We start from the raw sequence: 14,896 nt of genomic DNA, 5'->3' as shown, positions 1-14,896 counted from the left end.
TCGGTCGAGAACCATTATCTGCGTTGCATTACCCCGTTCAATGGTGAACTGTATGCAATAGCTGCGGATAATTTTAAGTCCGGAAGAATAGTGTGCACCAATGTACAGTTGCGGCAGCGCGAGCACTGTCAAGATGAAGACACTAATTTCATTTCCACAACTTGGAAATGACAAGTTCTAACCTGTGAAGTCGGATGGTGATCTGCTGCTTGTGTTGTTGGTCAACCTAGCTTTGGCGGGCAAACCATTGGTGTACCGTGTGGACACTCAGAGCCGCTCTCTCCATCCGGTCAGTAACATTAGCAGTAATGCCTTCTTCGTGAATTATATCCGGTGTATCTCCGTCGACACCAGAGTGCACCCGACACTTTGATCTGGCTGCATCTACTACACGGATTTAGGTTATATCAGAGATTACTCTCATGACACAAAGGCCTGGGATGAGTGGCCACTACGTGTGGATAGAATAGGAAACTACAGTATGACAAATGAACACAGGCCATACCGTTTGGAGGATGTATTGGCCGCACACTGCAGACGGAAGGAGTTCAATGAATATTTCCTTGGGGTAATGCACAAATGGAGTGACGAAGAAATATATGAGGAATGAGGAATCTTCTTATTGGCCATACATTGCGTGCGTCTTGTATTTTTTTCCAGCTTAGTTTGTCGTGAACATTAACAACGTTATTGACTGCTTTTGGCTGCTGTATGCAGTTTATGTATTATACTTAGTTTTCTGATTATGCTGCTGTGAATTTATCATATACTAGCTTCTAGATTTGCTGCCATATTGGGTAAAAAACGAGGGCTAAAAGGTAGATAGAAGCTTCTCTAGATTTGATACTAATTTGGTGAAAAAGACAGAGAGAGAAAGAGGGAAAAATGTGCTCTTAAAAATACCAATTTGGGCCGAGAGAGACAAAACCCAGCTCTTGCTCACGTGCAACCAAACGCTATCTCGTCCTGTCCCACGCGGTCCTTTTCTACCAGCCCCACGCGACGCGGGCCCACACTACGCGGCCCCACACGTCAGCACGGAACGGTCAACTAAACGGGAGTCCTACCGTCTGAGCTGCTTTTGTGGGTTTCAAACAAGGACTTGGGGAAAACTGAGGAAAAACTAAGGAGCTGGAAAATACTGAGCACAACTAAGGAACCGAGGGCACGAAAATAGAAATCCCTTTTATATAATAGGTCCATATGCACCTATGTGCCAAAACACCACCTCCTCTATTTTGCTACTATTTTTTTGTACGATAGGTGTTCTTACTCGTGTGTGCATCCTCAATAATACACAAAGATTGGGTATAATTGTTTTATATTATCCTGATGTAAGATTTTGATTTAACAAAATGTCTCCTATAAAAAAAAGGACATTGGCTGCGAAAAGTGCCTTTGGCACATAAGTACCAGTGCTCATGGTTCTTTAAAATCATAGTTTTTTGGATTTCAAAACAATTAAATTAAATACCCAGATATATATAAACATTCCGAAGTTACGGTAGTAATTTTGGATAAAAATATGTTATATTTTGAGCTATACAAAAAGACAAATTTTTGACAAATATATGCTCCTATATGTAGCCACAATTTTTTTTCATGTAGCTTAAAATACAATGTAATTTCTACCGAAATTTCGCACGAGTATTCAGAACATGTATATGTATTCATGGAATAAATGTGATGATTGTTTGAAACGCAGATATAATTTTTTAAAATATTTTAAAAACTGGGAGCGCTGGTGCTCATTTAAATGTGCACCAAATCCGCTTCCCATTGGCTAGCTCCTCATTGTGCTAGTACAATCTTACTAGTAAAAAATTGTATTAACGACTATTAAAAATGTCCTACATGATAAAAACCTACAACGAACGCTTCTTGTCTCCTGCAGTTGATCCAAGAGTGGACCGAGTCGGGTGTTAAGGACAATGAAGGGTTTGTATAAACTGTGGAGTGCTTGGATTCATCATTTCTTCAGGGGAGGTAGTGCGGCAATTAAAGTTAATAATAATGTTGATCATTACTTGCAAACGAAAAAGAATTAAAGAAAGACGACCTACTATCACCCATGTTCATTAAAATTGTGGCAGAATGTTAGCATTACGATTGAACGCGTAAAAATAAATGGCCAAATTGAGGGGTAGTGCTACACCTAGTGAATGGTTGACATCTATCTTTTAATATGCTAATGGTACCTTTTTATGATCACGTCCTCAAAAAGGACGAGAGCTTGAAGTTGATACTATCAACGTTTCACTAACACTCTTGTATTAAAATTGCTTTACATCAGAGTGAATGTTTCTAAGCCCAAGATGCGGCCATCCAGTACGTTGAATTATTTGGATGTGATCAGAGCCAGTTTCAACTATCGGAGACTAACAAAAGAACACGTTGAGGAAGGCGTTGAGAAAAAGTTAAGTGCATAGAAGGGAAATCTACTATTGATTATCATTAATTCAGCACTAAACAACATGGTTATGATATGATACTTTCAGCTGTTAAAAGGAGTCACTCATAGATTGGATTACTTTCGATCACCGTTCTATTAACAAGGCTATAGCAATACATACAAGAAATGTCGATGGTCTAAATGGAATGTGGTTTCCGTCCGAAAGATCAGATGCTCTTGGTATCCACGACCTTTAAGTAAAAAAACGCAGCCCCTTCTTGGTAATGCCTTGTAAGCTTCTTATATTGTATTTTTTCATCACGGCGAGATCAACAACCATTTATTATTCTTCCAATACAAGTTTACGTGTTTTATATGGTCAGTTATCCAAGCGACTTTTAACTTGTACCGCCAAGTAGTGTACATGTGTTGCAAATACCTATTTTTTCTGTCACTTTTATTTTTTCTTCTACTTTTCCATTTTTATTTTCAGAATAGAAAGGTTGAGATAGAATTCGGGTACTCTGGACAATATCGAAATCAGGCCGAGCGTGATAACTAGTTATGTGAAATTGATTACAATTATATAACTCTTATTTGGGTGCCGTGATATGGCCGCTATGACTATGTAGAAATAACTTGATTGTAATGGTAATAGTTGTTGTCAAGGGCGCATGTTCATCCTTCTACAAGGTTGAAGAACTCTGCCAACATGGAGTATATTTCAAATACCACCTATGTTGAGTAAAATCTATTTTTTTGCGAAACATAATACATACGCGGACGCTCACAAATACGTGCATACACTCACCATATGAACGAACACCCTATCCCTATGAATCTCTCCAAGAGATTGGGACTGAGAGATGGATCCAACTGATCTTGAGATTGTCAAAGTCAAAACAATCGCCTCTCTATCGACAAGAACATCGCCTCCCAATGAAAAATATCCACTTTTATGAGACATCAAAGTGCTAAAGCTAAGATTTGATCTCTGATGTTAGCAATCTAACCACGAGTTGCTTAACTTGGAGCTGACTACTAGAAGAAATATTGGATGAATATTTCTAACAGAAAGATGTAATATATGGGCTGGTGTGGTAGAAGCAAGAAATGGATTCAATTGAAGGCATGGTCGCTGAAGAGCTTGAACCGCCCAGCGTTGAGCACAAGTTTCCGAATGGAGGCGACGGCGCCAATGACCCCGACGCCCGTGAACACAACCATGATCATCAAATTGGTTATGTACACCAGCGACCTCCTAGGTGGAGACACGACCATGTTGTACATGACGACTGGAATCACAAAGTCAAGCGGGATGAACCCCACAGACCCAATCACGCCCACAATGGCACCGAAGAACGGCAGTGCCGCCGCAACAAACGCGCAGAACGCCACATAGATGGTCCTCAGCGCCAACCGCGGCATGAGGTTCCGCCGTGAGAACCTCCCTTGCGTCGGGTCCGCCAACATCTTCTCCATCACCTCATACGCCACTTGTGCGTACAACAACGCAATGGCAAGGAGCTGGAGGAGGACGAGCACAATGGCGAGGCCGAGAAGCCATGTCGGTGCTAGCGAGGGCCCCGTCTCAGGCATAAGGCTTTGCATGGCGTTGGACCGCACCGTCTTGCCAAAGGCCCAGTAGCCGGTGATGGCCGGTAGGTAGAAGGTGAAGGACGCTACCGAGTAGCAGATTACCAGCGCCTTCGCCATCTTCCCAGCCGCTGGTGGCGCTAGCGTGGCTTGGATCTCCGGCAGGATGCCATTGCCATACGCGGCGGCTAGGATGGCGACAGAGAGGAAGGCGCCAAATGTCTTCTCTGACTTGGAAGCACTCAGCGAGTAATCCTTCGCCGGAGCATTGCTCGAGAGACCTATCAGGTATAGATTTACTTGAGCTTTTCATATCTAATTATGTTCAGAAACACCAAATACTACCTCAGTTCTAAAATATAAGCCTTTTCAGAAAGATAATTTTTTAAAAGTTTTGCATTTCATAATGGATGTAGTGAAACATGGATATGCATTCATGATTTGTGTGTGTGCAATACCTGCCCGAATGCAGGCGGCAGATAGGAGGATGGTGTAGCCCAAGCTAAGGAGCAGAGAGCCGAGGTTGATGTACCGCAGCGAGTGAAATGACGGCATTTGGGATAGTATAGCCAACACGACGGCGATGAGGAGGATGAAATGGTATAGTTTCAAAGGACCATCAATCGTCAAGCTAGAATATAGAATCTGCACGCATTATACATGTCAGATGAATGTTTTGACGTTATTAAGTAGAAGAGCCTAAGCGGGTAAATAATTATGAAAAAAAATGGTAAGCAATGCAATAAAGACCAAATTTTAGTCCATGAAAAAAATACCAGTGGGAGCCCAATTTAGCAGTAAGAAAACATAAATCCTGGTAGTAACCTAAAATTGCATACTCAATGCAGATTTACGTGCATATATCATACTACTAATCAATCACCTTTCCTATAAAAAAAGACTAATCAATCACCTCTACACAGTTTGCGGCGAGCAAGATACTGCCGATGGTTGTCCCGGTGTTGATGGCAGTCTGCACGGCCACCACCAGGTAGAACGCCCATCCAGATCCTACCGAAAAAATACGCCGTTCATCGGTTAGTTATTTCATGCACTTACCATTTCGGTACACAAACACTCCTTATATTTCAAACTTGACCTTGATCATCAATTTGAGTGCAAAATGTGAGTCATATGCATGCTACAAAATGTTTAAAAGTGTGGACTACTATTTAAAAGAAGTTTCCGACGCTATATTTGCGTTGGTAAAATCTAATTGCAGGATATTGGCATATCACCGGAACATGTGAAAATATGTTCATGCGGTATAAATTAATTGTTTCTATAGTACAAAATAATTCTTCATGAGATTGAAAAAAAATATTTAATAGAAAAATTGCTCGTGCAGTCCAAAATAGGAAAATGTTGTGTCTAAGCGGTAGAGATGTAAACGGATGAGATAATTTCCGCACTGAATTCACTTCCGAATCCGTCTTCAGGTATTCACATCCGATTTTAGAGGATTCGATGGAGAAGGATATCCGATTCCGAACTAGCGGTCTGGATACGGTGTATGATACGGTAAAGAAAATAACATGTGGATATGGATTACCCGAAGTTTAACTAGGATTATCGGAATGTTTCAAACCGGATAATCCAATTTTTTAGTCAAATGTTAAGTCCACTAGTGTTACAAAATTCATTTGGTGAGCATGTCTACCTCTGAGTGTAAACACCGGCGTGCTGATGGTTTATATATTCAATTTAAACTAATGCCATCTTGCAAATTCTTATGTTTAAGCCTATAAGGTGTCTCGATTTTCTTAATAAACCATTTCCTAAGCTTAAATCCCTCTCAGTTTTGCTAGAAATATAATTATTTGCCTATGAGAATATTATTCCGAATATTTTTTTCCGGTCTGAGTTCGTCCTATTTTTTTGTTCAAATCCGCGGTTCGATATATTCGCATTTGTATCCGCAACTGATCCTTATCCGCTCCACTCCGAATCCGAGAAAAATATATGGTAAATGATGGTATGAGCAAAATACAATCTGTTTACACCACACCTCCTCACTATTTGGAGTTTCACTTTTTTTTCTCACACAAACTATACTATAAACTTTACAATTTCGATATGTAAGATACTTTTACATAAGAAAAGTAATTTAATATATGTGAATGTTGTATAAAAATATCCGAACTATATTTTCTACACATTTTGGTTATCTCCAAAGCTCCAAGTTCTTATTTATTTTTTATTTAAGAGAGACAAAAAAAGAGAAGTTGCTACAAAGATGCTACGACGATGAAGCTAGTACATAATATGTGCTGTCTTACCAAAGATGTCGGCGGCGAGGTCTCGGAATCGGATGTGGCGGCGGCCGGCGGCCTCGCAGTGGTCGAGCACCCTGGACATGATGTAGTAGGTGTAGAAGGAGATGGCTCCGAGGGCGGTGAGCACCCCGAGCCCCAGCCCCCAGCCGATGCCCCGGAACGCGTACGGCAGCGACAGCACCGCCGGCCCAACCATGGCCGTCGTGAGGTGGAACCCCGCGTGCCACCACGTGCCCTTCGACTCCAGCACGAACGCCGCCCCCGCGTCCGCCTCCGCTCCTGTCGCCTTGCCGTCACCGGCGCCGGGCGCGCGGTGGTGAGTCCCAGCTTCATCGGCGACGGCGCCGGACGCCGAGGAGGAAAAGGAGAAGGAGGAGGACCGCGTGGCGCGGTGGCCCGTCGACGGCGAGATAAGGAAGGGGTTGCCTCCGCTGTTGTCAGCCATGGATCCTTCCTTCCTTAGCTGCTTGTGCAACCACGCCGGCTCGACGTTGCGGGTTGATGTTGGTCCGTCACGGCCGCGCCACCATGCTCAATGCCGCGAGACGGTGGATGGTTTGCTCACTGGTCGCTGCTACTACTTAAAGCTTGCTCTCCTACGTGTCACATGGATCGAGGCAAGACTAGATCACACCACATGGAGAGACAGCTTCAGGCGGCTAACAACAACAGACTTACTGGAAGTCAAACACCATAGAGATGACGGCTTGCAGCATCTTCTTGTTTGCATAGCTAAGCTTCCTTTGTAGTTGCCTCTACAGCGTGCGGATCACCAAGATATCTTACAGTGTATATACAGTTGGATGATACGGGAAGAGATATTTTTTCAACATGGATGACAGCGTGATCGATTGGCCCTCTTTTGCTATAGCAGCGTTTTATTTCATTTGTTGAACACTTTCCTAAAAGTATCATATTTATTTAGTTTGCAATAACTGGATTTTTACGGTTGTATGCATCCTAAGTTTGCAGATGGTGTAAGGCTCGTTTCTCCTGACCCGAAAAAAGCAGCTTCTTGTTTGCATTGCACGCAGATGCAGCAGTGAGAAAGAAGTCAAAGCTGACCTGTTCTGTTCTACACCCCCAAATATATATAAACTTTTTGACAAAATGACATACTGTTGTGTCAAAATCAAAGGGCATATGTCAATTTTCTATTAAAAAATTGCACGGGTGCGTCAAAGTGCAATCAAAGGGTATGTGTCATGTTTAAAAAAAAACTCAAGTAGATATACACTGATGACTACTGCGTGCCACACAAAACTGACCACCGTAGTCAGCCTAGTACGGACGAATTGCCGATCAAACGGATAGGCGCGGTACAGAGACAGGCGTGAACGTATCATCATATTTCTTTCTGAATGATCTCACAAAGAAACAGACAACAAGTTTTGTTTTTTTGGATTGATATTCTAGGCTGTTAACGCTAGTATGTATCATCATAAGGCACTTCCCATACTGAATCCTAACACCAACGGCATCATGACTCTCGATGGAGTACTATAAATATATTTCCAAAATGAATCGTGCACCAGCAACCAGTTTCCAATTGGTCTGAGCACTGCCGTAGGGAGAACAAGCAACCTGGAGAAACATTCAAAGTACAAGGGTCCAACTACAGATCACAGGCCGGCATTTCAGAGACCGAGTCCTGATAACTGAAACAAAATAAAAATGTGTGGAGTGTCAGCACAACACTGCCCACTTCAGAGACTGAATCCCTAACGGCTGAAACAAAAGTCTGTGGAGTGTGGCAACGTGCTTGTACTGCAAACTTGTTATAAATTACTAAACCGTAGATAAATTCCTTTCACCCAGTAGTTATTAATATATGTATGACGTGTCAGCTCGACTCGAATACAAGGATTGGTCTTCAGCTTCAACCATTTCATCATCATATAAAAAAAAATAGTGGCTTGGTCGATTCAATTGTTTCAGCTTCCACCTTGCCCATGTGCCAAAAACATTGACTAGGAAAAACACTAGTGTTGGTCTTCAGGCAGGAAAAATAATACTTTTGATTCAGCAGTATATACAACACTAAAACATCTCAAACAGCCGTGTCCCAAACAGATAAACACTTCTGATTCTTGAGAACCGGGTACAGGCCTATCATACAAAGAAAACCAGGGTTGCATTTCAGATAGCAAAGTGGACACACACATCAGCCACCAATCAGGAGGTGGTTTAGGACTTAGGAGATGATATTTACAGTTCTAGCAGGTAGAAAGATTCTACCAGTACATTAGAAGCCCATACAGACAAACATTCCAGTGCTACCTATGCTGAGGAAAACTGTATCGAGAGCATATGCGGTAGATGAGAAAAACATCATAACAGGAGACACTTGAAGCTGCCCGGATGATTAGCAGATATATCCAACGAACATTGCAAGTAACAGGACTGAAATTTGTGGAAATAGGTTGGACGAGTAATAGTGGTAGCATGTAGTGGCCTCAGTTTCTGGAGTATTGCGGCTGCTGCACACTCACAGATTGTAGTCGGGGCATGATTTAAAAAGCTACTTCATACCAGGGTGGCAGGGTCCAAAGAGTTTACCCCCATAGGCAGCTTATGGGTTTAGTAAGATGGAGGATATCCCATCAAACAAGGAAACAACACCATAGATAAAAAGCTAACTTATCTCTTCAGGAATGTGCATGCCAAAGCACCACAAAGTGCTAACTTGTCTCTTCAGGGGTGTGCATGCCAAAGCCACGTTTCATCTTCTCGATTCTGATATTTGAAAATCGAAATGGTTAGTATTTGAAAAGCACGCATGGAGAGGAAATTGATACAGACAGTCACTGCTCAATAATTTTAAGAGCTTAAATAAATGATACTCCGAGTTGAGACAGGTGCAGCTAAAAGCAATAAAAAAGTTCTAACAGAGAGCTTGCATGTTCCATATGAGACCAAACTGGTGAACTTGCATAGAAGTAATTTCCTTCCATGTATAAAATAAAGAAGAAATGCACAAAATATGTTTAAAATAAACACGGCAAGATCGAAGTGGTCAAAGGAGAAAGTGATGATGGCCTACTGTATAGGAAAAAGGCCATAACCACAATGATTTTGGCCTATTAGGTATAATGCATCCAAAATAATGGATCCCAGGTGGTAATTAACTAATTATACCATTAGATGTTCTGTCAAATACAGATGACTAATGTCAGGGAAATATAACCTAAGACTGGCATTTAGGAACCGAAAACTACTTGGGCACAATGCATCACAAGTCTTAATTCAAAAAGAGTTGAAGAACAATCATTTTTATATGATGAAATAAAAATACTATGTATAGATATAAACCACACTTTCCAGAGGTGATGCAGTATGTAAAGGAACTCACGTAGGAGCAAGCTTTCCAAGGTTGCGTAATTTCTGGTTAGTTGTATCATCGATCACATTTCCTGAGATATCCACGGTATATGACTTTCCAGTGAATCGTTGAAGGCCTCTCTTTACAAGCAAATCAAAATCTTTCTGATGAAGTTCTCTGCCGTTCACAAGAACTCCAGTATTCCCACCGGCACAATCCTTGGGCATCGAATAACTGAATTCTCTTATTAATGGCTGCAAAATGAAAGACCGTAAATGACATGCAGACATAAAGATCAAAGGAACGCATCCCATGAAAAAGACTCATCTTACAGGGATAATGCCGCTGCACTCATGCCCCATGACACCCCAAAATCCAGCACGTTGATCATACCTGAATTGCCAAATACAGAAAAAACTATGTTACCTTGCTTTAAAGAAACTTCCTGTGCATGTGAATTAAATGTTACTGTAAACCACTATCTCCATGCTGAAGACCTAACGGAATTGCTAGAAGATATAAAGTAGCGACATGGTAATATTGCACATACTATTTTCCCAATGATGCTACCTTTAAGTATACACATCAGACTGCTGGTAGCTAGTTTGTGGAGCATGCCATCTAAGCATGTTAAGTAATTTGGATTGCCCCAAGTGTGGGGATCTGAGAACAAATTAAATGGCATGTTGCCTCTTTGCATATAAAACAATAGCTTGTGAGTGTGTAAAAAATCTAATAATTTCATAATAGAAAACTAGTAGAAATAATGTATACATGTAATGATTACGGAGGTGCCAAGAAAAATAATAATGTATACATGTAATGATTGCTAATTTAAAAGTTCGGAGAGCCATGGAAGTTGTATGGTCTGCAATTTTGAGTTAATAGCATTTTAGTGGAGCAAGAAAAAATGTTGGTGAACAAGAATCTTCAATGTCTATCATAGAATGTACAAACTATTCACAGGATCATCTCAACCTGAAGTGGCCCATTTGACTAACAAAAGCAATCTCATCCTTATTTATTTAGTAGATTAATGAAAGGCAAGATTAACATCATTTTCATAGTTAGTTATGCAATGAAACCAGGCATGACCATTTTATCACCGTGGGGCAGTAACACTTCATCATGATTTCCACTGTTAAACCAGATTTCTTCTGAAGGATAAAACAAATCAATTTTGGGGACACCTGATTGTAGCAGGCATCTATTAGATAAGAAAGGTGTATTTCTCTGGGCAAACGGTGCTAAAGTAAACAATGATCACGGCCAACATCATATGCAGCACCTGCTGAAAATACAACAAAAATTGAGAATTGCAATGGAAAAATTGACTTACCAATATGAACCAGGGCCAACAGGACCAGCTTTTTTCTCTGCCCTCCGAAGAGCACGTTCAGAGATTGAATGACCATTGATCGAAACCTTGACATTGTCCATAGACTGGTTGAACAAAGAAAGATCCTTGAAACCTTTCTTCAATAAACCACCAAAAAATGATGAATCCCCACTCTTACCAGCTGGAGATTGAAATTCATCTAGACCAGCTTCAGAAGAAAAACGAGAGCTAGTATCCCTTTGCTCATTAACTGATAACTCATTTTTGGCTACAATCTTGGTATTTTCACAATTTGAGGACAGTGATTTAGCACAATCATCTTTTCCTTTCTCTTCTTCACTTTTCTTAGTTATGCTGTCAACTTCAAGGACATCGTTATAACCATTTTTGTTGCAGTTGCCATATCTCTTACTGACACCTTCAACTTCAAAGGTGTCATCTTGTTTGCTCTTTTCTTCATATTTTTTGCTCATAGCTTCATCTCCGAGGCTGCTAATGTCATCACTATTGGCCTTCTTCATGTTTTTGTTACCCACATGACCGTCATGCCAGTCCGCATTACTTTGCTTAAATTTCTGTCCATATGCCCTGTTAATAGTTTCTTCACCAAATCCATCCTGGTGACTTTCTTTGCTCTTTTGTTCAGATTTGCTCTCACCTCTAACATCATAGTCCCCTTTGCAATTTAAGCCATATCTCTTGCTCTTTATTTGATCCCAGCCGCTGCAAACTTTTAGTTGACTGGAAAACGGATCAACAAGTTTGTCCTCTATAATCAAGGCCTGTGGACTGATTGTACGAACAGCTGGAGCTTCCGCTTGGCTCTCTGCATCTCCTTGACATAATATATCTTTCGGGCTATCCGCAAATCTAGATCTGCGGGTAGACACTGGTTTCAACTGACTGCCCTTGTTCGCCACACGCTCTTTGTCGATGCTACCACAACTCCCAGTAGAAGACCGCGATAAATTGTCCGAAAAATCCCGTTTCTGCCGGTGGCTACCGAAACTAGAAGTGTCATCATCCTGCTCTGGATACCACCCAGAACTCTGGCGATTCCAGCGGTCTGAACTCCTCACGCTTTTCGGTACAGCGAAAGAAGATGGTGGAACCAGAGGGTGAACTTTCACTCCTTTAAGCTTGAACCAAACAACCTCCGAGCACGAACCACACTGAACCTGGTTCTGCCTCCTTGCTGTGCATTTCCCCGGAGGCAGCTGCAGAAGCTGGTTACAAGAGCTGCACACGACGAAAGGCGCGCCGCCCTTGACTGGCCGACAGAAATTCTCGGCCTTCTTCCTGAAATACTCCACCCTTCTCTTCGACATCGAGAGGTGCGAGTACAGCGACGACGCCACGGACCTCCGGTCATACTCTGACGATATCGACGAGGACCTGTCGAACAGGTAGGAGGGCCTCTGCTGCTGCCCGGCCAAGAACCTCGCCATCGGGATGTTCTCCTCCTGCGCCAGCACGGCACGCTGGCCGTGGACGCACTGCGCACACTGGCACGAGCTCTGGTGGCAGCTCCCTTGGCCCTGACCACCGTACCCATAACCCTCCCACTGCCCCTCCGGGCGTGGTTGCCGGAACCTCCCGCTGGGCTGCCTCCCGTACCTCTCGTCGCAGACGGAGCGCTGGTCATAAGAGCTCGGCGGCAGGCCGTGCCCGTACCGACCGGCGTGGCGCGAGCGGCCGTACTCCGGCGGCGGCGGCGGGGGAGGGTCCGCGTGCGAAGGGCGCATGGAGACCGCGCGCCGGGCCACGCGGTGCGGGGGCGGCGGCGGCGGCCCCGCGATCTCGCAGGACCGGGTGATCTGGGCCCGTATCTCGTCGAGCTGCCGGAGCAGCTCCGCCGGGTCCTGCCGCTTCAGCGCGGCCCAGTCCACCGCGCCGCCGCCGGCCCGGTCGCCGCCGCATTGCGCGTAATCCCCCGGCTCCGGTGCCCTGGCCCTCCGCCTGTACTTCATCTCCTTCGCCTCGCTCCCCATGGCGCCGGATTCTCCCCCCGCCCCTTTTTGGCGGACTGTAACAGGTGCGAATCAATGCGTGAATTCGCTGGCTGGATCAAAGTATGATAAGGGTTGAGGATTAGCAGTCAGGCTTCCCGATGCTAGGGAGCGGAGGAGGAGCCGGCAGTTACCTGAACGCGGCGGCGCTCGGCGGCGGACAGAAGCTACGGCAGAGAAAGCGTCGGCGCCTCCGGTTCTCCGTCAGAGCTCTGCGGCGGCGCCACCGGTTCAGTGGCGGCTGGCGCGGTCCGCCATTGGCGAGAGCGGCATGGCAGTGTGGTGGTGGCGGGCGGAGCGGCGAGGAAGACGAGAAGGGGGTCAAGTGGAAGAGTGGGCTATGTAGTACACTCCGTATCACTTTAGAGGGACTAACTTGTGATACCTTCAATTCTGTAGGGGCTTGCACGTGATAATCCGGCAAAGTTCGGCGGAACCGCGGGATTCGGTTGGGCTGGCCACTGACGCGTGGGACCCACGTGTACGGCCTTGTGTCCAGCTGGGATGAACTGGACTGCTTGACTAATGCTACGCGCATTGCATGTTTAGGAGCAGGTTCTTGTCAAAAACAGTAACATGGTAGTAGTTGGGCACAAGGAAATTAAAAGCACAATTGTTATCTGATTATTAATTATTTCATGATTTTGAGCTTGACATTGAACATAGTTATGCGTATTTGTTTTCTTCATATTCACATGTGTCTTTCGAGGTAAAAGCGTATCCTCACCTGGATTCTTTTAGTTTTGATACAAATCCTATGTGAATTCATACAATATGGGCAGGAGTGTGGGAACTCCTTCACTGTGAGTGGAACCCAGCAGGGGCTGGGCAATTCCTGGCTATCGTCCAAGGCTTGTCGGGCCCCCTTCGTAGGATAGCGTGGTTTACCTTTGCAGCCTAGTGTTGGACCCTTTGAAATATTAGAAATAAACTTGCTATTGAGGGAAAGATGATCAACTCTCTGGCTCACGCGCTGTTCCAAATGTCAATGTATATGCAGAGATGGAGGGTTCTGGTCAGACCGACGGACAGAGGGCTGCTTGACGCGGTGTTGGCTGAGACTCGGAGACTCCAGGCGTAGATGAGGAATGACGGGTGAAGACTACACATGCGATCTCTAGACAGAATCATTTTGTTTCTTCTACATGTGTAATGTTTTGAAACCTATACTGCCCTTAGCCTATGTTGGCGTTATGGAATCTTTATTCGTTTGGTGGGTCTAGGACCCGTGGTGTTGTAAGCTAAACCTTGTTGGTGCCATCTCTTTATATATAAAGTTCGGGCCTTTGGCTTTCTGTTTAAAAAAATTAATACAATGTGACAAAATATCACACATTCCAGCCGGACCATGCAAAGAAGCTAGAAAAGCAACATATTAGTCAGGGTGTGATCGTGACATGAAATCGTCGCAATGTTTTGCAATAAACCAATGTAAGCTAGCTAACCACTTTTTTTGTGTTTTTGCAATTGTTAGTGGCATATTAATGTTAGCTCTAGATTCGACGATACTCCTACTAGCTACCACTAAGTACCAATCAGTTGAGTGACTAGCAGTATGAGTATAATGCTTTTTCCTAAAGCAGCAGTAGCAATGGAAGCAATGATTTTTGTCAACGACTGAATAAAGCAGGCGGACTATGCATCTCTGTTTTCTTCATATTCACATGCCTTTCGAGCAAAAACATGGTCCTTGTCTTGGAGCAGTTTTCTGTAAATCCTATGTGAGTTAATCTACCCTCACAATATATATGACCCGAAAAATCCCACGCACCTTTCAATCGGACCATAAGAAAAGAGCTCAAAAGCGAAATATGATGGTCCGATCACGACCCAAAACATCGTTGTGTTCGTCGTGTTTGGTAAGAACAATGTGCTTAGATCTCTTTGCAAAAAGGAAATCTCAAAATAGTTTTTTTATGTTCAGTTATGTTTGAGCTAACCTCATGTTGATTGCTATTGTTG

General features: G+C 43.6%; 2 protein-coding genes across 3 annotated transcripts; both read right to left on the bottom strand.

Moving 5' to 3' along the window:
* Positions 1-3,414: 3,414 nt before the first annotated feature.
* On the bottom strand, positions 3,415-6,958 carry LOC127327819 (probable GABA transporter 2). Its single transcript, XM_051354618.2, has 4 exons — positions 6,268-6,958; positions 4,902-4,999; positions 4,447-4,633; positions 3,415-4,269 (listed from the first exon to the last, which is right to left on the bottom strand). The coding sequence occupies exons 1-4, from the start codon at positions 6,707-6,709 to the stop codon at positions 3,512-3,514; spliced, it is 1,485 nt and encodes a 494-aa protein (XP_051210578.1). The 5' UTR covers positions 6,710-6,958; the 3' UTR covers positions 3,415-3,511.
* Positions 6,959-8,258: 1,300 nt separating this feature from the next.
* LOC127327817 (uncharacterized) lies at positions 8,259-13,248 on the bottom strand. 2 transcript variants are annotated; one of them, XM_051354616.2, is made up of 5 exons: positions 13,069-13,248; positions 10,926-12,987; positions 9,919-9,979; positions 9,617-9,840; positions 8,259-9,000 (listed from the first exon to the last, which is right to left on the bottom strand). In XM_051354616.2, the coding sequence occupies exons 2-5, from the start codon at positions 12,914-12,916 to the stop codon at positions 8,946-8,948; spliced, it is 2,331 nt and encodes a 776-aa protein (XP_051210576.1). In that variant the 5' UTR covers positions 12,917-12,987; positions 13,069-13,248; the 3' UTR covers positions 8,259-8,945. The 2 variants fall into 2 exon arrangements, with proteins under 2 accessions (XP_051210576.1, XP_051210577.1); XM_051354617.2 differs by having other exon boundaries at positions 10,926-12,951.
* Positions 13,249-14,896: the final 1,648 nt, after the last annotated feature.

This window comes from Lolium perenne, chromosome 1 (assembly GCF_019359855.2).
Source record: "Lolium perenne isolate Kyuss_39 chromosome 1, Kyuss_2.0, whole genome shotgun sequence".
In the NCBI taxonomy this organism is placed as follows: domain Eukaryota; kingdom Viridiplantae; phylum Streptophyta; class Magnoliopsida; order Poales; family Poaceae; genus Lolium; species Lolium perenne.
The sequence above is the reverse complement of the archived record's forward strand: the minus strand, read 5'-3'. Positions and strand labels throughout refer to the sequence as shown.